This window comes from Acomys russatus, chromosome 1 (assembly GCF_903995435.1).
Source record: "Acomys russatus chromosome 1, mAcoRus1.1, whole genome shotgun sequence".
Taxonomy (NCBI): domain Eukaryota; kingdom Metazoa; phylum Chordata; class Mammalia; order Rodentia; family Muridae; genus Acomys; species Acomys russatus.
Window position 1 is genome coordinate 66,280,715 of NC_067137.1, and position 23,608 is coordinate 66,304,322.

Sequence of the window (23,608 nt, forward strand, 5' to 3'; positions counted from 1 at the left end):
TACTGACATTGGATATTTAAGAGCTTAGAATTTAAATTAAAAAAATCCAAATGTTAGTGTAAAAAATGCCAGACCTACAATAAAATCAGCAATAGTATTTTAACTGAAAGTAGTAATAAAAGTTCAAATTCTCTCAATCAAGAGCAGAGGAAAAGGTTATTTAGCAGAATTTCCTGGGGCATTGAAGATACTAGCTAGTGAGATGCTTCTAAATTACAAGGGAAAATGTAAAGAAACAAAAGGAAGACAACTCAGGAAAAATGTCTCAAGGGCTGTCAGAAACAAGTCACAACAGCGACAACTAGTAATGCATTGTTAGCATAATATAACTTAGCATCAGATAAACAGAATACCTGTATTTTCTAATTACAAAAGAAAAGCTAGTTTTGAAATAATAAAAAAACGGTTTTACTACAAAGCTTCTAGTTCAATCAGCAATGATGTTGAACTCTGACCTTTGGTGTCAGCATCAGTTATCTGCTCTTTGGCTATTTCCTCCTCTTCTTCAGCCATCGCCTGGAAGATTGCAGTCAGGAAGAAAAAAAGCAATTCACACAGTGGGCCTTCACTGTCATTTCCTACAAGAGCTTCCTCTAACACTTCTGTGAATAAAACGTTTAAAAGGAATTTAAAGTTCTGTCATGACTGAAGAAACAACTCCATTGGAAAATAACAAACATTCAATCAACATCAGCCTGTGCAACTGCTCTCAAGTGTTTATGAAAGAAGATCTACATATTATCTAAACCAAAATAGATTATGATTTCAACACAGGAAAAAAAAAAAAAAGCCAAAGCCAGTGCACTAAAGATAGTCAAAATAGCCTCACTGGACCAATAAATATAACATCTAAATTTAAAGTTGAGGCACAAATTTAGCTACATTTAAAAACACACAATTTAGACAAATGTGGTGATGCGTGCCTGTTCCTAAAGTTGGCGGCAGAGGCAGGATTGCCGCAGATGAAGGCAGCTTGTTCTACCAGTCTACATAGCAAGTTCTGGGTCATCCAGGGCTATATAGTAATACCCTGTCTCAAAAATAAAAACAAACAAAATAAATAAATAAAATACTCAATGAGTTATTGTTCCATTGTTCATAAGAGCTATGTGGGGTGCTGTTTACCAAACAGTGCACAGGAGAAGTAATTATCATAACATTGTGTAGGTATTAGATGTTTCTTTTCTTATTTATTTTACCTAAATAGCATTGTTTGGATGCTCTTGATTCATAAGGCACAGTGCTTCATGCCTTAAAACCCTCGCCCAAAAGGAGAAACTGAAGAATCTGAAAACCCTGCTGCTCAATGTTTTCTTATCTTATTAAAATGAAAATGACAGTGCAAATCTGTATTGGAGACTTTCTATAAGCATCTTTAAAAAATTATTGGGTAACATTTCCAAATTTGATTCAAATTCCTCCTCATTTTGGACTCTATTGTAAATGCTTATACAAAGTTTATAAACACAGGTAAATTAGTTATAAATTAGAAGTGGAAAATATTTGTCTGTAAACTCTCACATGCCATTCCTCACTCAAGAGGATCTACTCTCCAGCCCTTACATCCTAGGTCTATAACTTATGAGCCCCAAGCCTAAGAGCAACGGTATCTGTTTCCTAGTAGAAGGTCACATGAAGAGAACTGAGTCACACGCATCTTACACAACTAGGCAGTCAAGCCTTCATATGATCTCAGTCCTAGCTCCCAAAGAGAAGTTGTGTTCAAAGCCCCTACAGAGCTGGGAGAAGTCACTGTCATGTAAACTGCCGTGCAGCCAACAGGTAAGCTGAGTACTTGCCTAAGGTTACTCCCTCTGGAAACTCATCCTGAAGATCAAAAAGTTCCCCAAACGCATTGAGGAACTCCAGAACCATCAGAGCATCACCAAAGACTTCAGGAGGTAGTCGAGTTTTCACTGGCGTTGGTTCTGGAAGTTCCTGCAAAGTTAGACAGTCCATGTAACATCTGAACCATGTGCAGGAACTGAAAGGAGTACATGCCCTAACATATTCTTAACTAGTAAACTGTCCCACGTGCACTAGCGGCTCTCAGCCGCAGATGCTGCCACCCCTACCTTACGAACTTACTCAAGCCTACTCAACCACAGCCCATAAAAAGAACTATGAGGAAAAGATACTTCCTTTACTAAAGATAACCTCAGGCTGAAGCATGTTTCTGACTAAATTTCCTATTCAAAGGATCTTCCATTATGTTCAGATTTTGAAGTCAAACTGTTTGTATCGTCAATGTAAACATTATAATACAGAGGATAACTGACCGCCTACTGATTTAATAAACGACATCCTTACAATGCATGCCTGGCTAGAGCAGTTATTTTATGTCAGGTATCACAAAGACCGGTCAATTATTTTACCAGAATAACCACCACTATAGTAACAATGCAACCCTGGAAAGCCAAGAAAAACATCTGTAGAACTGGCTGTTTCCTTTCAGTTAAATGAGGTACATGTGCTTCTACCAAGAAACAAACATTTCATCTGGGTGTATTCTACAGGTTTATAATCTCAGCACCCAAAAGAGTGACACTAATGAGTGGAAGCTCCAGGCTGCCTGGACTATACAGCGAGGCCTACCTCGTTGTCAAAGGTGTCGGGGGGGAACTATGCCAACCATGTGTGTGTGGGTGTGTACATATATACATGTATATATGTATATACATATATATATGTGTGTGTATGTGTGTATGTGTGTATGTGTGTATATATATATATAAACCAAGCTGGCCTAAGAGTGGAAACTCACATAGATCTATCCACCTGTCCCTGACTACCAACTGCTGGATTAAATGCATGTGTCACCACCCTTGCTCAAATGTAGCCATTAGGCACCTCACTTTCCATTTAGGTCCCTTAGTAAAGGGAGCAGGGGCTGTCTTGAGCATGGACTCTGTGGTCTGCTCTTCGATCACTTCCCCTTGGCAGGGTGGCCTTACCAGGACACAGAGGAAGAAGACTCGGGCAGTCTTAAAAAGACTTGATAGGCTGGGGGCAGTTGGTAGGAGAGGAGTGCTCCCCCTTTCTGAGGACTAGGAGAGAGGGGGAAGAGGGAGAGAGGGTAGGACCAGGAGGAGACAGGGAGGGAGCTATGATTGGAATATAAAAAATAAAAAGTGCAGGCACAGCTGCAATGCTCACTAAACAAATAAATAAAATGCACGTGTCACCATGCCCCGCTCAAGGACTTTGCCAGCAAAGGCACAGAGGACAGACTAAGCACACCTGTTTCTAACACTTCCCACTCATACCTTCAGGTCATCACATTCCATGTCTTCTCTGGGTTTACTCCACTGCTTTAAGTATTCCATATATTTTCGCTTTTCTTCACGTAATTTCTCTCTTTCCTAAAAAGAAAGGTAAATAAAAATCATTGGAAGAGATTTATTAGTCAATATCAACATCACCCCAGAATTGTTAGTAAACACTGGAGCTGAGCAGCTCAACTAGGCGAGTGCTGGCTCAATAGTCAAGAATCCTGGGCTTGATCCTCAACACCATAGAAACTGAGGCTTGGGGACAGCACTTGTAATCCCAGTACCTGCCAGGTGCTGGCAACAATTCAAGATCATCCTTGGCTACAGAGCAAATGTGGGGCCAGCCTAGGTTAGTTACATGAGATCCTGTCTCAGTTAAAACCGAACAAAAATCCCCTGCAACTGAAGCTCCATGCAGATGGTTGTGAGCGCCCATGTGGGTGCTGGAAGAGTGAGTGGCTAGTATCCCCATCCACTGAACCATTTCTCAAGCCCTGTTTTTGTTTTGATTTTTTAAGGCCAAGAATGGAGATGGGAAATAAATGAATCCAAGTGTTATTTATTTATTTATTTATTGGTGTGTATGGTGTATGTATGTGGGAGGGAGACAGAAATCACTATCATTGTCTTCCTCTCTTCTCTCCTCCTGGTCTTGCCCTCCCAGCCTCCACCTTGCAATTAAAAAAATGTGTGTATGTGTCTGCTTATCGTTTATATCATATGTGTGCAGTGCCCACAGAATAGCACAGCAGATCCCCCAGACCTGGCATTACAGTTGTGAGTAGCCCAATGTGGGTGATAGGAACAGAGCTTAAGCCCTCCATGAAAACAGCAAGTGTTCTGGGCACTCAGCACCGGGGGTGGGAGGTGGGGTGTAGAGGCAGGCAGGTCTCTGTGAGTTTGAGGCCAGCCTGGTCTACAGAGTAAGTTCTGGGACAACCAGGGCTACACAGAGAAATGCTGTCTCAATCTCAAGTATGGGGCTGGAGAGATGGTTTAGAGTTAAGAGCACTGGCTGCTCTTCCAGAGGACCCAGGTTCAATTCTCAGCACCCACATGGCAGCTCATAACTGTCTGTAACTCTAGTTCCAGGGAATCCAACACCCTATCACAGACATACATACAGGCAAAACACCAGCGCACATAAAATGAAAATATGTCATTTAAAAAAAAAAGAAAGAAAAGCAAGTGCTCTTAACTACTGATCCATCTCTCCAGCCTACTGACTTAAAATTTTTATTTATTTAATGTGCATGGATGTTTTACCTGTATATATGTCCGTGTACCACATGCATGCCTGATGCCTGTGGTGGCCAGAAGAGGATGACAGATGCCCTGAGCTGGAGTTACAGATGGTTGTGAGCTGCCACGTTGGTGCTAGGAACTGAACTCAGGCGCAATGGAAGGGTAGCCAGTGCTCTTAACTATTGAGCCTGCATTTTAAATTTTGAGTAAAGTGTAAAAACACCAAATACACTGAACCTTAAAATAGCGATACTAATTTTTTCATTGTTTTACATGCAGACTCAGAAATATGAATGAAAATGTAAAAGCACTTAAAGAATTAGCCATGAATTTAAATATGTAAAGTTATATTATATATAAGAATTAGAGCTAATATATATCCAAATGAGTACCTTTTCTCTTTCTATTTTAAGTCTCTCTTTTTCTTCTTTTTTCTTTAGTCGCTCTTCTTCTACAATTTTCTTCAATTCTTCCCTCTTTTTCTCTCTATCTTCCTTTTCTTTCTTTCTTGCTTCCAAAGCATCTGCTTTTTCTCGTTTTAGTTTAGCCTTTTCAAAAGCTGTGAGGAAGGTCAAATTTAAAACTATATACAAAGACAGACATTTAACTTTTTTAAAAAAAATCTAACAAAAGTGGCTCTAAAAATAGTCAAGGTTAAATTAAATTAGCAGAGACTCACAAATTCTTGAGGAGCTAGCAGGTAACTGATTAAATAGTAAGCTACAAACACATACTGTCTTTGAGAGCAAAGATACTAGAACATAAACAAAAAATGACAAGTAATCTACTTGTTGAGATACGGAATCACTTCTGGGCAGTGGTGCCGCCTGCCTTTAATTCTAGCACTCAGGAGGAAGAGGCAGGCAGATAGATCTCTGAGTTTGAGGCCAGCCTTGTATACAGAAGGGTTCCACAGACTACACAGAGAAACCATCTCAAGAGGGAAAAAAAGATATGGAATCACACCCTCTCAACTCAAATGTATTAATCTAGAATTCACATGCAAACTAGATACAGATGCATCAAACTGGGAGGCAGTGTCAGTGAAGGCCATGGAGTGTAGACACATTGGTCTGCAACCCTGAATACAGCTTCAACCCAGTCTAGCATTAGCAAGTCTAGTAGGGAATGATACACTTGGAAGAGATGAATAAGTCTCATTTAGAAAAAAATGGGCCTTTTGGCCATCTTCAGTAACTCGCTAAAATGACAAACACAAAGGGAAAGAGGAGGGGCGCTCGCTGTATGTCCTCCAGGCCTTTTAGGAAACATGGAGTCGTTCCTTTGGCCACATACATGTGAATCTACAGAAAGGGTGATACTGTAGACATCAAGGGAATGGGCACTGTTCAAAAAGGGATGCCCCATAATTACCACGGCAAAACCGGAAGAGTCTACAACATCACCCAGCATGCTGTGGGCATCACTGTGAACAAGCAGGTTAAGGGCAAGATTCTCGCCAAGAGCATCAATGTGCACGTTGACCACATCAAGCACTCTAAGAGAGGAGACAGCTTCCTGAAGTGTGTGAAGGAGACTGGCCAGAAGGAGGAGGAAGCCAAGGAGAAGGGCACCTGGGACCAGCTGAAGCTCCAGCCTGTCCCACCCAGAGAGGCACAGAGAAGTGAGGACTAAGGGGGAGGAGCCTGAGCTGCTGGAGCCCATTCCGTACAAACTCACGGCCTAATGTACGGAAAGAAATAAAGGGCCTGGACTGTAAAGTGGTTTTATTAGAAGAAGGAGGAGGAGGAGGAGGAGGAGGAAGAGGAGGAAGAAAAAGAAAAGAAAAAGGCAGTTACCTAGGAGGAGAGGGTTTTAAATTAAAAAATAGATATGTCACTCCAAAATATTCCTCATTCAGACCCAGAGAACTATTCCTTAACAGTGTTGTGTTTGGAGAGAACGTGAACACTCACCTAGTGCCTTCATTTCTTCTTGTTTCAAAAGCTTGTCTCTTTCTTTAATAGCTTTGCTCCGATATCCTGCAGTGGTCAGTTTATTAGCAATGTTGTCTTCCTAAAAATTAAGCCAAGAAACTAAAGTGGTAAATCACGAACTATATAAACTGATGATCTGCCAAATTCTCCTAGTAAGTAAAAAGAAAACGTCAAACCCTCCCCACCAGGACTGCAGAGATATAGCTCAGTGGCAGAGTGCATGCCCAGCATGTAAGCATCCTAAAGCCCTGAGTTCAAATGCCCAGCACGGCAAAAGACAACAAAACCCAGAACAATTACGCCTTTTCGTAAATACTGAAATGAGTTCTCTGATTCTAAAGTATAAATGTATAATTAGTAATCCTAATCACAGTGATGTGTAGGACATGAATCAGTCCCAACATTTATATAAATCAGAAAAACATCAAACACTTTGGTAATATATCAAGAGCCATAAAAAGTATATATTAGAAAAATAATAAATCCAAAATTACTTCGTAAACAGATGATATGAACATCAAATATAAAAGACATGTTAGAAGGATTTTTTGGGGGGGCCAAATTTTTATTCTATTTTGGAATACTATTCTTGCTATGTAGTTCCTTGGCTGGCCTAGAACTTTCTATATAGAAATTAATTGGTCACTATGTTGAAGGTTATGTGAAAGAAGAAAACCTTTCATCCACAGGGCCTGGAGGGAGTATAGCTGAGTGGCATGGGTGTGGTAACAAGGAAGGGACAACAGATCGTCTCTACTGAAGGCTTTCCAGCAAGGAAGAAAGAGTATCTGTCCTACTTAACACAAGCAACTCTTTCAGTGAACACCTCACAAGAGCCTAGAAATGACTAAGATTCTTCGCTAACTCTAACTTATATGGAATACCCTCCCGACTGTTCCTAGGAGCAGCAGAAGCTGCTTGCACATCGTTACAGTCGTCAGCAACCTCTAGTCAGCAGGAAAGTGCAAATGAGCACGCACAGGATGAGGGTAAGAGTCCAGGATCAGAAAAATCCAAATGTTATTTGTAATTCTGAGAACAGCGTAGATTATTAGCCTGCCTACTTCCATAGTGCCTGGGTTAGGGAATGACAATGATCTGATGAAGGAAAACTCTTTACTGCTAAAAGAAATAAAGATAAATTGGGAAGCAGGCACAGAATTGGCATATATTTTATCGCACGCTGCCCTTCTCAATTTACCTTGCATCTAGGTCTCTCATTACATACCCTGAATCAGCAGTAGATTGTTCTTTGCTTGGCTACCACTTTATGATTAAAGTATTTTTAGTAACTATATAAGCAAATTGGAAATTATTAGAGAAAGAATATTAGATCCATTTGTTTGACAAATTGCAGCCTCAAGAATATACATTCTGCCTTGTAGTCCACTAGATCTCTCTGCAAACTAATGAAGAGTCCAGCCTGATCTAAGGACGGCCAGCGTGTGTTTAAATTTCCACTATCTCAGAAATGTGCTTAGCCCTCCTAGTTGAGAACGTCCCCAACTATTGTTAGCTCATTCAGAAAACCGTGCCTTTCCCCCCAACCCCCCTACCCCCACCCTTGCTCCTGCCCTATGCCATTACTTAGCCAATCGTTTTAAAGGTCAGCTAACCAATCATGTTTGTGCTAATCGTCCCCTGCTAGTTCTGCTTCTGTGAGGGTATAAAACGCCCATGCTTCTGCTCTTCTGAGCTTGGTGGACCCCAGCGCATCGGTCCAATACATTCCTTTGCTTTTGCATCGACTCTGGACTCGGGCTCTCAATCAGGCTTCCAGGAATAGACTCAAGCGATCGGAGTCTAGCATTTACAGATCTGCCATGCCACATGCACTATGAACACTGCAGACCAATGCTGTCCCTCATAACCATGTTCCTGCCTCAAGTACCCTTCCACCCTCTCGCCCTATTCTGCTCTATTAGCCACTGTTCTATTGCTGTGAAGAGACTCCATGACCAAAACAACTATTACAGGAGAAAGCACTGAGTTGGGGGCTGGCTTACAGCTGCAGAGTGTTGACCCATTATCATCATGGCGGCATGCAGGCAGACCGAAGCAGTAGCTAAGAGCTCCATCCTCATCCACAGGTACAAAGAGACATACTGGGCCTGCTGTGGGCTTTTGAAACCTCAAAGCCCACTCCTTGATGACTACGCATTCTAATTTATGATTCTATGGGGGCTAGTCTTATTTAAACCACCAACTCTTCTGTTTAATTCAGGCCTTTCTTAAAGTCCTCTAGTCAGAACTGCTCCAGATACTCCAGGATTATTGCTTATTCCCTGAGATTTTCACCCTACTTGCTTTTCTCTAGTAATTGCCAGTATGCGTGTTCCTATCTTAGTATAAAATCTGTCTCCTGAGAATGTTTAATCCACACTGGAAATTTCATAAATCGTAATGCTGATCAGATGTCAGGTGAGCACGCACTCAAAATTGTCTTACATGAAGTAACGGGTTTTCTTCTTACAGCGTATAGAGGTGACAGTAACCAAGCATTTCCTTGATTGCAAATTCTGCTTTATTAACAGCTAAAGAATAGTTTAGCTCTTTACCTACCTGACCAAGAGATAATCGTTTGGGAGGTCTTCCCCTTCGTCTGTTAGCAGGACTGAAGATAAATGTAGGTGGATGATCAGGGAAGAAATAAGAAAAATCTTGCTCTGCTATGTTATATGTTGAAAGAGATGATGCCTTAATTAAAAACACACAGGGTACAGTGACAACATATTAGTGGACCATATACAGTATGTTCAAATGTCATATCACCACTATTAATGCTCTTAAAGTTGGTTTATATGATCCCTTTCTACATTAAATAACTCATCAGAAAGATACCAGATAGAAAATAGTTAAAGTATACCATGGCACAGGCCTGTAATCCCAGCATTTGCAAGGCAGGGGAAGAGGATCAGGGGCTTAAGGTCATTCTCCGCTGTGCAGTAACTTTAAGGTTGGCTTCCATGGGACTCAACCTAACAAAACCAAACAACCACACCACAAAATACCAACCATATTTCTATAGATTCTTGAATACTAAAAGCTATTTCAATGTAATGGTCTTCTGATTTTTGTTTTTAATATTGTTGTGTATTTGGGTGTGTGCACACACAGATGAGGGCAAGCAGTGGAGTTTAATATAGGCAGTTGTGGGATCAAATTCAGGTCCTCAGGCTACAGAGATGGCTCAAAGGTTAAGTGCACTAGCTGTTCTTCCAGAGGTCCTGAGTTCAATTCCCACCTACCACATGGTGGCTCATAACCATCTATAATGAGATCTGGTGTCCTTTTCTGGCATGCAGGCATACATGCAGACAGAATATTGTATGTATAATACATAAATCTTTTCTTTTTAAAATCAGGTCCTCTGCAATAGCAATAACTAGCTCTCCCCACCCCCAACCCCCAGAACAGGGTTTCTCTGTATAACCTTGGCTGTCCTGGACTTGCTTTGTAGACCAGGCTGGCCTTGCACTCAAAGCAATCTTCCTGCCTCTGCCTCCAGAGTGCCGAGATTACAGGCATGTACCACTGCACCGGCTAGTAATTAGCTCTTAACAATGAACCATCTCTACAGATACATACTCTGTTTTGGTTTGGCCAATTTTGTCTACACTTTTCCAGGTAAATATATATTTTTTTATTTTATTTTGTTTTATAAATAAGAACTCACTGTGTAGCTCTAACTAGCTTTAGACTTGCTATTTAGACTAGGTTGATTTTGAATTCAGGAATTAGCCTGCCTCTGCCTCCTGACTGCTGGAATTATAGGTATGTACTACCACAACTGGCTTGAAAATATTCAAGTCATACACTTGACATTAAAAAAAAAAAAATCCAGTCAGCATGGTGGGGCATGGCTTTAATCCCAGTACTTGGGAAGCAGAGGCAGGCAGATCGCTGTGAGTTCAAGGCCAGCCTGGTCTACAAAGTCCAGGATAGCCACGGCTACACAGAGAAACCCTGTCTCGAAAAACAAACAAACAAATCCATATTTGTTTTAACCTGGCATATAATAATTGCATATTACTTATGAAACAGAATATGTTTTAGTACTCCAAAAAATATCTTTCTCCTTTGTTTTGTTTTTTTTAAATAGTCTTTCTGTGAAGTCCAGGCTAATATCACACATGCAACTTTGTATATTTACTCAGAAAAGGCAAAAATAGTTTTTATACTGTAATAATGCTTTCAAGTTTTTATATAGCAAACATTAAATTTTAATCATATCAACTTGCCCGGTTTCCCACTGGGTACTTATATATTCTAATAAATTTGAATTCTTTATTGTACCCACTGCAGGTATTTTCCATCCAGTGCTTGCCCTTGATGGCATTTTTAACCTGTGTTTCCACTGCCAACGCAGTCTCCTTGGCATCGGCTGCTGCTCTCCGCAGCTCTTTAGCACACAGAAGCTCAGCACTTGTTTCATTTCATGCACTCAGCACTATTTCTTCAAATGGCCATTTACCCTAACTGTATTGTAACAAATGATCTGCTTTGTCCCTAAATATGTGAAATGTCAAATTTTATATATGTTTGTCTTTCTTTTCCTTTCTTTTGTTGTGTGGTGTAAAACACGAAACACACATCTTAAGCACTTGGAGCTGGTTTAGGTGAATGTTTCTCATCTATCCTTGAGTACCCATGCATGGGTGGGCCAGGGGCTGACAATGGGTGCCTTCCTCTGTCACTGTCCATCCTAGTTTTGAGACAGAGGCTTTGCTGAAGCCCACGCTTGTCCTTCCAGTGAGATCAGGGAGCCAGTGAGTCTCTGGGACCCTGCTTTACTGCCCCTGCTTTACCCCCAGAACTGGGCTTAGGGATGCACGCCACCACACCAAGTTTTTCCAGGGTTGCTGGATTTCTGAACTCAGGTTCTTAAGTTTGTACAGCAGCGCTTTACTCACTGAGCCATCACCGCAGCTCTACTCCTGCACACACGTTTCTTTATATAGAATCTCAATATGTCTCAGACTGGCCTCAAAATGGCAATCCTCCTTTCTTCTGTCTCTTCAAGTGTTGGGGTCACAGGCATATACTATCATGTCTGATTCTCTATTTTTTTTTAATGCTTCTTTATTCTAATATTGATTTAAATAGTTCACATTAAAAACTATATCATTTTGACTTTTTATTTAATACACAATGGAAGATCTTTAAAAGTTGATTTAAGAATTCATAGATACCAGGCGTGATGGCACACGTCTTTAATCCCACCACTTGGGAGCAGAGGCAGGTGGATCTCTGAGTTTGAGACTAGCCTGGTCTACAAAGCGAGTCCAGGACAGTCAAGGCTACACAGAGAAACCTTGTCTTGAAAAATAAAAACCAAACTCAAAACAAAACAAAACCTAAAGTTGATTTGTAGGACTAAGGATGTAGTCTAGTTGCTAAGGTTCTTGCTTAGCATATGAAGCCCTAAATTCAATCCCAGTCCCATATATAGATACATGACTATAATACAGCACTTAGGAGGAGGCAGGAGGATCAGCTTAGTATTTGGTCTAGGATGCCTTTGCTTAGTTCTCTTACTTGAGCAGTTATTTAACATTATTCTGAGTCCATCTGTTATCTCAAAGACAGATTCACGATGTCAGAAAACAGTTAAGTTACTACACAACTTTCCAAGTTCTGCATATGTTTTCATCTGCCTTGGCTGATCTTCTACTGAGCAGAAAGTGGTAGTAACTACGCCACCTAGTAGTCCTAAAACAGCACCCAATTCAACAAGAATACTTTTAAGGTACTAAAAATTAGCTCCCCAGGTAAAATGAGAGCTATTTAAGCCATCTTTGAAATATCGTTTTATCAATGTTACAAATTTATAACACTAAACATTTGTTATTTAAATAATTCCACTATTCTCATTACCTTAATTTTAATGACTCCATCTTGTGGTTCACAGTGCTGCTTCAGAAAAAGCTTTAGTTTATCACGAGAAAAGATGTGTTTTCTCCGGCTGATGTTGGGGGAAGAGGGTCGTATTAGTACTAACATTTAACCAGAACTCCATAATTGCTATACATTTAAAACGTGACTTTTAAGGCCAGGAAAAGACTTACATAGTGGAGAATATATATTCATCCTCCAAAGATACTTAGTAGACCTCCTTAGCAACTCCACACAGAGGGTTTATGCCAGAACTTAGAAAAATCTAAGTGGATCAACTATAAAAAGTCTTTTACAAAACACCATATGTATTTATTGTTTAAAAACAATAAAGAAATAAAGTAAATAGGAAAATTGTTTATTAAAATAAAAATAACTAGCTATGACATAGCATCAACTAACCACCAATTCACATGGGTATCATAAGCAAAATTGAACAGAGATATTAGCAAATTTTAAATTGTATTTAATGCCATACAATAGTCAACAAATGAGATAAAAGTTTAAGAGAGTGAAAATTAAATTTCAAATATGCAATTCTATTTTTCCCTTTGATTTTCCTCAAAAGCAACAATAGCAGCAATGGACACCATATCCAATAAAACCAACCAAAACAGCTGGAAACAAACCCAGCACAACAATCCTGGTAAAATGTAAATGTTTTAATTAAATTCAGTACAAGTACTTCAAACAAAAGTAGGAAGTTTCCTAGTCAATCAACCTTACTGGAGGCATTAAGCAGTGTCCCTTCTTAAACTTTCCTGGCGTTTATAGGTTTTTGCTCTGCTGCTGCCCAGGACTGTGGAGCAGCTGGCAATCAGAAGGTAATAGCTTGCTGACAATGAACAAATTGATTCTTGAAGTCTGCATTGTGTGATGTATTTTATAAATACATTAAAAAGTCAGTTCTTCATTTTCACTAGTTAAATAAGGGCTCAAAAGCCATAAATGGCAATTAGCTATCATTGGTCAGTACATAGGACATTTGCGTTAACAGGGAAGTTCCACTTGTTATGACTTCTCTAGTGTAGCAAGTCTCTTACAGGAACATTGCTATCATTCAATGAACAAGACAGTCTTTGAGGCCAAAAGAGCGGGGCTGTAAGTTAAAGGCTGGAGAGAAGACTCAGTGGTTCCTAGCACCCACATGACAGCCCACTACTGTCACTATATTTCCAGGAGATCGAATGCCCTCTGTCTCTGCCCTGTGGGGACTAGGCATGTCATGCTGGCAAAACACACAAACACATAAAATAAATTGAAAAAGTAAGAAATATATTTTGAAGAGCTGTACATTATCTCACTGCTTTATTGTCAAGCATAACTTTCTTACTCTGTAATTCTTTAGCTCATCAATGAAAAAGAGGAAAATGAGCCAACGAGGGTGGAGCCAAAGTCTAGTACTATTATATAAAGTAGAAACCAAAAAGTAAATAGAAAAATGAATATTATTAAATAGGAAACAAAACAGTAACTGCTATACTTTGAACTAAAGACAAAGGAGAAGAAAGAAGTCAACTGTGAGTAAGGGAAAGTCTGTGGCCTCCACTGCCCAGGCATGAACCCATACACCTGATTAGATCACAGTTCCTCAGGGACATAAAGTTCAATACAGTAAAATGAACTGTCATAGAGGCATGCACCACCTGTTGATACTGCTACACAACACTGACAGCTACAGAGTTCATCCTACAGAACCATACAACTGGGCTCTAAAATAAATAAATTTTAAATTAAAAATAACATTTTAAGTGAGTTTATGATTTTGTATTGGGCTAAATGCTGGGATGCTAATGGCCCACTGGCCACAGGCTGGACTTGCCTGCAGTAGATCTTAAACTATAGATCTTAAACCAAAGAAGTCAATCACACACCTCACACACTATAGAAGGTGATGTATCCGGGCTGGTGAGACGAGTCAGCAGGTTCAGACTACTAACCTAACTTCTATCCCTAGAATTCAACATGGCAGAAGAAGTGACTCCAAAAAGTAGTCCTCTGATCTCCATGTGTTACCTGGCAGGTGGGTAGCATGCATCCGCATATACACACAAACTTTACAAGTTTTTTGGTTTTGATTTTAAAGAAAGTGGTATCTCAAGCTGGATGTGGTGGTGCACATATTTAATCCCAGCACTCAGGAGGCAGAGGTAGGTGAATCTTTGTGAGTTTCAGGCCTGGGCTATACAGCCAGGGCTGTTATACAGAGAAACACTGTCTTGAACTGCACCACCACCACCCAAGAAAACAGAAAATGGTATCTCAGGATTTACCTAATATATCACTTTTCTTAGATTACCTGAATGAAGTACAAGGCAAAAAGAATGGGAGAACAATTAAAAATCATTTTACAGCAAATGTTAAATACTGAGTTTTACCTGATTTGTGTTGCTTTAACGATGGCAGATTCGTACATTTCCTTTTTAGTGGGCTGCACCCTGTACCTGAATAATAAGGGATCAACTGTATCTTTTTTCTTCCTAAAAAGAAGAGGAGAGAGCCAAATCAGCTAATTATTTGAAAACATGGGATTCTTTTTTTTTTTTTTTTTTTAATGTGCATTGGTGCTTTGCCTCCATATATGTCTGTGTAAGAGTGTTAAGATACCTTGGAACAGGGGTTACAAACAGCTGTGAGCTGCCATGTGGGTGCTGAGAACTGAACCCTGGTCCTCTGCAAGAACAGTCAGTGCTCTTAACCTCTGAGCCTCTGCAGCCCCCAAAACATGATGTTCTTAAACTTTCATTTCCTTTTACATTGTAGTAATAGAATCTTTGTTTTTTTCTTTTGAAACAGGGTTTCACTATGTAGCTCTAGCTAGCCTTGACCTCAGAGAACAGCCTGCCTCTACCTCCTAAGAACTGGGATTGAAGGTGTACTCTACAATACAATCTTATGTGGTTTTATTTTAACTAAGATTTTTATAAGTTAGACATCCTTTCCACTATATTAGACAAAACACTACATGGCATAATTTAATCTTAGGTAGGGATTTTAATTATTCATTCAATAAAATTTCCTTGGGTGAATAAAGTAGCTGGAAATGATTTAGTAACTTAGTACTATTTAGGTTAGTTTTTTGATTTATGGTTTTTGTTATTGTGTGTGTGTGTGTGTGTGTGTGTGTGTGTGTGTGTGTGTATGTACAAGCACGTGCTTTGTTTTGTTTTGTTTGAGACAGGGTTTCAGATAATCTGGCTCATTACATGGCTGAGGGCAACTTAACTCCTGATCCTCCTACCTTCCCCTATCCAATGTAGTATTATAAGCATGGGCCACCATTCCTAGTTTCTGTTTAGTTAGAGAATTGAGCACATCTTGATGCATGCTGGGTTAAGTATTCTACCAACTGAGCGGTCCCCAGCTCCTTTGTCAGAAAAACTGGGAGAGGAGGGGGGGGGGAAAAAAAAGGAAAGAAAGGGAAAGCTGGCATAGTGGCACATTATCTGTAATCCCAGCACTTGGGAAATAGAGGTATGAGAATCAGAAATCCAATGGCATCCTAAAATACACAGAAAGTTGCAAGCTAACTTGGGTATCTCAAAAAGCAAAAACAAATGCAGTTATTGGGAAATATTCTGTGAACTGACAAGGGCAGATTGGTTTCTATTTGCACAGTAACATGCTAACACCAAATATACTTTATGGTGTTAATTAAATCACTGCTCCAGTCAGCCCTCTCTATCAGGGTGCACGCCTGTAATTCAAGCACTTGGGAGGCTGAGTCCGATGGAGCTCTGAATTTGAGGCCAATATAAGAAGCTCCAGGTTGCATAGTGAGGCCTCATCTCAAAAAAAAAAAAAAAAAAAAAAGTATTTGGGGAGAAAATGCTCATCTGTACCAAGCATACATTTTTTCTCTGTCACTATTCTCTAAACAGTACAGTATAATGCCTATTTAACAGCATTTGCATTGTATCTGAAATTATAAGTAATCTATGGGTGAGTTAAGTATGCATGTATATGCAAACACTGTGCCACTTCATCTAAGAAGACTGACTGAGCATCTGCAACTTCTTTCTTTGAGGAAAAGGGTAGTAGTGAGTTCCTGGAAGAAATTTTCCATAGGTACTGGGACAGTTTTTCCTATTTACTCACAACAAAATGTTATTTTATATGAATGTTTCTCCCTCTCACATATACATTCTGTCAAGCAATTTATTTATATTTTATAAAGGGTAAAAAATAAAAAAGAATTTTAATTAGAAATGACAAATGAGCACTGTATTTTCAAGTTAAAAGTTTCTTTTCAGCAATTATCAAGTTATGTTCACTACAACTCTTCTGCAATGAGAACCCGTAAATTATTATTCTTTAGACATAGACAACTACTTATATCGATAAACACATACACCTACTATATTTACTGTCTACCTCAACTTACATGCTAAACTTTCATTCATAGAACTACAAATAACAAAACAATTAGGACCACTTCTTTAAAATTATCTCTGTTGAGATGGCCAAACAGGAAAGAACCTACTCCTGCAAGTTGTACTCTGATTTTACACAACGCGCGCGCGTGCACGCACACACACACACATACACAAATGAAAAAGACCTCATCATCTTAATGGCCCAGTTATCAAGACAGCCAGATTATATTATATAAAAGGAGCTCAATGAATGTGAAAGTTTTAAATAAGTAAGGGCTGGTGGAGGATATGTGTAACTCCACAGGAGGCAGGGGCATGAGGGTGGCAAGTCTAGACCCAGATTGAGTTAGTAAGTTTGAGGTAGCTTGGGCTAACATAGCAAGATCCTCTTATCTCAAGAAAAGAAAAAATATATATGTAATTTGTACAGCAATATATTTGTATGATATATTAATAAATATGTATTGTATTTTCACCCAGAGGTTTCTGAAATAATTACCCTTTTTATGTGCTCCTGTAATCACCACTAGGGCAGGAAATACTATTAAAAAAATACTCTAGCTGGCCAAGGTGGCACATGCCTTTAATCCCAACACTCGGGAGGCAGAGGCAGGTGGATCACTGTGAGTTTGAGGCCATCCTGGTCTACAAAGCAAGTCCAGGACAGCCAAGGCTACACAGAAAAACTCTGTCTTGAAAAATCAAAAGGCTTTAGGACTGGAGAGATGGCTCAGCAACAAAGAGCACTGAGTGCTCTTCTGGAGATCCATTCCCAGCCAACCACATGGTGGCTTACAACCATCTATAATGTGAACTGAGGCCCTCTTCTGGGCTGCAGGTGTACAAGCAGGCAGAGCACTGTTTACATAATAAATAAATCTTTAACCGCTCCCCCCCAATTCTCTCTCCTCTCTCTCTTCTCTCTCTCTCTCTCTCTCTCTCTCTCTCTCTCTCTCTCTCTCTCTCTCTCTCTCTCTCTCTCATTATAGATGGTTGTGTGCCACCATGTGGTTGCTGAGGATTGAACTCAGGACTCTTTGAAGAACAGCCAGTGCTCCTAACCTCTCAGCTATCTCTCCAGCCCCAACTTACTTCAACTTTAAATGATATCTGTTTAGAGATGGCCCATAAAACCCTGATTCATGAAACAGTTTAGAGGCTGGAGAGGTGGCTCTGCCCCTGAGATCACTTGCTCTTGGAGAGGATGCAGATTCAATTCCCAGCCGCCACAAAGCAGCTCGCAACCATCTATAAACCCTAGTTTCAGTAGACACAACACTCTTTCACTCTCTACCAGCTTCCAAGCACACAGGAGGATCTCTGAGTTCCAGGCCAGCCAGAGCTACGTAGGAGATCCTATCTTAAAAACAGAAACAAAACAAAAAGAGTCAAAAAATATGAAGATGTCCAAAGCTTAAGTATACACAAACTGTGCTTTGTGATGGGAAGGACTAACAGGGATTCTTTGAGAAATGTAGTTTAATAAGCATGTGTGTAGGGTTGGAGAGATAGCTAAGGAGCTAAGAACCCTGGTTGCACTTTAGAGGAGCCGGGTTCAAATCCCAGCATTCACATAGCAGTTCATAATTGGCAGTCCTGAGAATCAGATGCATGCATTCTGTCTCTGTCTCTGGTTTTTTGAGACAGGGTTTCTCTGTGTAGCCTTGGCTGTCCTGGACTCACTCTGTAGACCAGGCTGTCCTTGAACTCAGAGATCCACTTGCCTGGCTAGGATTATAGGTGTGTGCCACCACACCCAGCCAGATGCTCTCTTATACAGGCAGACAAAACATCCATACATATGAGATAATTTCTAAAAAGAAGCATGTGTGATTGTGTGTGAGAGGAAGGTGGAAGGGAAGCCTTAAAAATATACTCAGTGACCTGCTCTCCAAAATCTTGACCACTGTTAACCAACAAAAACTGATCTACAAAGGAATATTTTTTTGAATAATCAGTCTGATAAGTGAGCTAATATGTTCTAAAGAAATGCAATTTTATAAAGATTTATGTGAACTGTAAGCCATCCCCGATTAAATAGTTTCCTTTATAAGAGTTGCCATGGTCATTGTGCCTCTTCACAGCAGTAAAACCTTAACTAAGACAGAAGTTGGTACCAGGGACTAGGGTATTGCTGTGATGGGGCTGGCCTTTGCTTTTGTTTGGAGGAATGCAGACTTGAGGACGTTGGATTAGAAAAGCAGTTGACAGCTTTTAATGGACCATAATAGAAGAAACATGGAAGACTGGTGCTGGGGGTGACTTGAAGGGGGTGGGGACAAGTCCCGTTCACGAGGATTCAGAAGAATTTTAGTACGTGGTATAGAGACTGTTCTTGTGATAATTTAGTAAAGAATGTGTCTGCTTTCTGCCCTTGTCTGAAAAGTCTCCCTGAGGCTAAATTGAAGAATTATACATTGAGTTGGCAGAGGAAATCTCAAAACAGCCTAATATGTACTCTGTCCTGTGGTTACTAGCATTCACTCTTTTGCCTAAAACTCTCTTTGTAGATCAGGCTGGCCTGGAACTCAGTGATCTGCTGCCTCTGCCTCCTGAGTGCTGGGATTAAAGACGTGAGCCACCACACCCAGCTAGTATTCACTCTTATGCATATCTGTAATAAAAAGGAGCACACTGAGCAAGGAAAAAATATAAAACGTACATTTTGAGGAGAAAGGGGGCACCAGGAAGTGGAAGGAGTTAAGTTCTGTGTTCAAGGAGATAAGCAGATTAAAGAAAAGCCTGATGGTAAATGGAATAGAGGAGTGGTGACCTCAGGGCAAGACCTCACCCAGCTATGCTTCCAATTTATAAAAGGAATTAAAGAAAAACTGGCTACACACCCTTTATCTCAGCATTCAAAGGCAAAGTAAGGCAGATCTGATAGCCTGCGGCCAGCCTGGTCTACAGAGTTTAGGGTAGCCAAGTCTAGGCAGTGAAGCCTCTCAGCACTCGGGAGGCAGAGGCAGGCTGTGAGTTTGAGGCCAGCCTGGTCTACGGCGAAGGTACACGGAGAAACCCTATCCTGAAAAAATAAAACAACAAACCCAATTGTAACTAGGAAAGAGAAAATAAATGGCAGCGAGGCTTTTAGAACAGACAGGACCCAGATCAGTAAGAATGTCTGACCAGCACGGATGCAGAGGAGCAGAGGCCCCCACTCACTGCTGGTGACAATGCAAATGGCATAGCTGCACTGAAGACTGAAACTCAATACCAGAGATGGGGAGCTAACTCAGAGGGTAAGGTGCTTGCTGCACAGGCATAGAGACCTGCATTTGTCCCCAGCACCCATGTAACAGAGCTGGATACAGTGGCCTGCATGTGTGATCCCAGTACTGGGCAAAGCTCTATGGCTCTCTGCCCAGTGAGCTCCAGGTCCTAATGAGAGAACCTGTTTCCAAAATTAAGTCAGATGGCATGTGAGGAGGAATAGGGCCTAAGGCTGTCCTCTGGCCTCCAAATATCATGTGAACATACATTTGCATTTTTAAAAATTTAGCAACAAAAAACTTAAGCACTTTTTTTTTTTTTTGAGACAGGGTTTCTCTGTGTAACAGCCCTGCTGTCCTGGACTCACTTTATAGACCAGGCTGGCCTCTGCGCCTGGGTGTAAACACATTTTTATGTAATCTAGCATTCATACTCCTTGATATTTACCCAAATGTGGATCTTACCTCTACACAAAAGTATGCCATATATATTCATATCAGTTTTTATTTTAAATTGCTATCACATGGAAGCACAAAAATTTCCTTCAATAGGTTGATGAAAATAGTGTAGAAAGACTGGAATATTATGCTAGTGAGATGACTCAGCAGGCAAGGGCACTTTCCCCCAAGGACCTGAGTTCCACACCCAGAACCCACATGGTGGAAGGAAAAAATTGGCTCCCATATATCCTATGACCTCCATACAAGCTGTAGCACACATGCATCAACACACATAACAATATTCCATGCAAGAAGGAAACAAGCTGTCAAGCTGCTATTCAAAGAAACTCAGTGAGACTCTAAATGCATAATCTGTAGTGAAAGAAGCCAGTCTGGACAGCTACATTCTGGAAACAACAGAAGAGTGAGTGAGTGCCAGAGTTGCAGGAACATCTTAGAGGTGGGTAGAGTGCTTGCTTATACCGGTGAGGCTCTAGGTTCAATCCCCAGAACCATATTGTTTGGTTTGGTTTTGGTTTTTGGAGACAGGGTCTCATTATGTAGCCCAACAGCATGTATTGTCACACCTGGAAAAGGAGACTGTTCTTAAGCAGCTAATTAGAGAGTTAACTAGGTTTACATTTTGAAATTTTTAACATGTTGTTGAAATAGATTGTTTATGGATGGTACACCACAGAATGACCAGAAAAGGAAAGGCAAGACAGAAACGCTTATTTCACTAGATGATCACCACTCTGATTCTAACTACAAACTACTTACCCGGGCTGAAAAGAGCTGCTCTGTGTTTCTGAGTCATCACTGTCACTGATGACAATAGTCTCTCCATCAACACTGCCCACATGTCCATTAGCAAAACCATTTTGATGTAATGGAGGGAGGACTTCCAGGATTCTACACTGCAGCCTGAAACAAATAATCACAAAATGAAAATTGTATCACATTTTACAACTCAACATTTCCACAAGTCTGCTATTCTGAACAATTCTATTTATTTTCATGTCAGATGGGTAATGTGCCTATGCTGTAACAGATCTAAGAGAGACACATCTAACCCATATAGCCCACAACTCATTCATAAACTACAGTAGATCTGTTTGTGACTATAACTGACTAAATAATTTAACTGAAAGGAAAACTTGACATCTAATTTTAAAACTCAATTGGTCAGGATTCTTGGGCTGGTGATGTGGCCCCACTGCTTGCCAGCATACACTAGGCTCAAGCCCAGTACTGCACATAATAACAGTAACAAAACAACATGACTTCTGGGTGTTTCCAGAGGAGGAGGAGGTGCGAGTCAGTGGAGCTGATTCCATGTTGGCAAGCAGAACCCGATTAGCCTCTCCCCATGTCATGCTTAAAAGGTACATCGGTGTCCTTCCTAGGATACCCTACTCTCCCTTGGAAGAGCACTCCAGCATCTTTGGGCCTCTGGCTCCTGCAGCAGCCTTCCCACTGTTCTCAGGCAAGCATTCAGTTTCAGATTGAGAACTGCACTGTCAGCCTTCTGGTTTTGCCTTCGGATAGGGACCGCAATGCTACACTCCCAGTGCCTGGTAATCCACTTGTTAGGTAGCCAATTGTGAGAGCTATGCATTTAGAACCTAAAAGCCAATTCTCTTAAACCTTCTTCCTCTATCTGCACCAGCACATATATTTTCTATTTTTGTATCTGGAGAACTATGATTAATAAAGTTACCTATCTTTTTAAATCTAGTTGAGTCTAAATTGTCTTTCTTAGGAACTCTATTTGTTTATTTTTAAAGACAATTTCAATATGTAGATGAGGCTAGCATCAAACTTTTGGTACTCTTTGTTTTAGCCTCTGGAATGCTGGAATGTGCCACTAAACCCAGCCAGTTATTACACTCTAAAGTAACTGCTTAAAAAAAAATCAATATTGCCAGGCATGGTGGTGCACGCCTTTAATTCTAGAACTTTGGGAGGCAGAGGCAGGTGGATCACTGTGAGTTTGAGGCCAGCCTGGTCTACAAAGTGAATTCAGGACAGCCAAGGCTACACAGAGAAACCCTGTCTCGAAAAACGAGGGAAAAAAAAAAATCAAATATTGGCTCAGTGGTGGTGGCACATGCCTTTTATCTTGGCACTCAGAGGCAGAGGTAGGTGGATCTCTGTAAGTCTGAGGCCAGCCTGGTCTACAGAGTGCATTCCAGGATAGCCAGGGCTATATAGAGAAACCCAGTGTCCAAAGAAAGAAAGAGGGAAGGAGGGGGGGGGGAGAATAAAATATTGGTATGTGTTATCATACAAAATGAATCTTACAGTTCTTCAAAGATCCAATATTTTTACATTCTGAAAGTCTCTTGACCACATTTTTTATTTTTACTATAAATCTAGTGTGTTTTCTTATCTCTGGGAATTTTTTGTATTCCCTAATTCTGTAACCACCATTCTGGTATTTTCTTAATTAAAAACAAAACAAAACAAAACAAAATTACTGCTATTATAGTTGTTACTTTACAGTGCTGGAGATGGAACCCAACGTCGCACATATACTCTACTATAAGACACACACCCAGTCCTAACCTGGCTTCTTTTACTCTGCGCACATTATCTGGATTGTATGGGACCAATTTCTGACTCATTTACTAATGAGAATACTATTTAATCCCAGCACTATTGTGTCAACTTTCAGTGACAGAAAAAATTTGTTACCTGCTATTTCCATACTCCTTCTTATCCCAACTTCATTTATAGCTTTGAAATCAATCTACTTTCAACTTATCTCTGTAGTCACACAAGTACACACCACACACACATGAGAAAAGACAAAGCACCCAGGGAGGCAGAGGCAGATGGATCTCTGTGAGTTGAAGGCTAGTATAATCTAAAAAGTGAGTCGAGGACAGCCAAGACTACACAGAGAAACTCTGTCCTGAAAAACCAAAATAGAAAAAGAAAAGACAAACTATTTTTCACATGGCCAGGTATCATTCACTCAGTAAAAATTCCTTCCCTTTCTGAATTCAACCTTGAGCCTACATGGTAGAAGGTAAGAATCTATTCCTGGAAACTGTCCACTGACTCCACATGTGTACTGTGGCATCAATGCATGGACACAGGGACACACACACAATGCCATTAAAAAAATAAAACACTTGTACATGCATGTCCATAAGAGCCAAAATATAGAAACAACTCAAATGTCCATCAATTGCTAGATAACCATTATTGAGGAAACAACAACA

At 40.3% G+C, this 23,608-nt stretch overlaps 1 protein-coding gene across 2 annotated transcripts in view; it reads right to left on the bottom strand.

Moving 5' to 3' along the window:
* Baz1a (bromodomain adjacent to zinc finger domain 1A) overlaps positions 1 to 23,608 on the bottom strand; it is an 88,536-nt gene that overhangs the window by 30,889 nt on the left and 34,039 nt on the right. For both annotated transcript variants that reach the window (XM_051145991.1, XM_051145982.1), the window contains exons 4-12: positions 21,159 to 21,302; positions 14,728 to 14,829; positions 12,332 to 12,419; positions 9,017 to 9,151; positions 6,434 to 6,533; positions 4,910 to 5,076; positions 3,267 to 3,362; positions 1,800 to 1,938; positions 456 to 602 (exon numbers count right to left, since the gene is read on the bottom strand). In XM_051145991.1, coding sequence (XP_051001948.1) covers positions 456 to 602; positions 1,800 to 1,938; positions 3,267 to 3,362; positions 4,910 to 5,076; positions 6,434 to 6,533; positions 9,017 to 9,151; positions 12,332 to 12,419; positions 14,728 to 14,829; positions 21,159 to 21,302 — 1,118 coding nt within the window. The remainder of the gene's footprint in view (positions 1 to 455; positions 603 to 1,799; positions 1,939 to 3,266; positions 3,363 to 4,909; positions 5,077 to 6,433; positions 6,534 to 9,016; positions 9,152 to 12,331; positions 12,420 to 14,727; positions 14,830 to 21,158; positions 21,303 to 23,608) is intronic.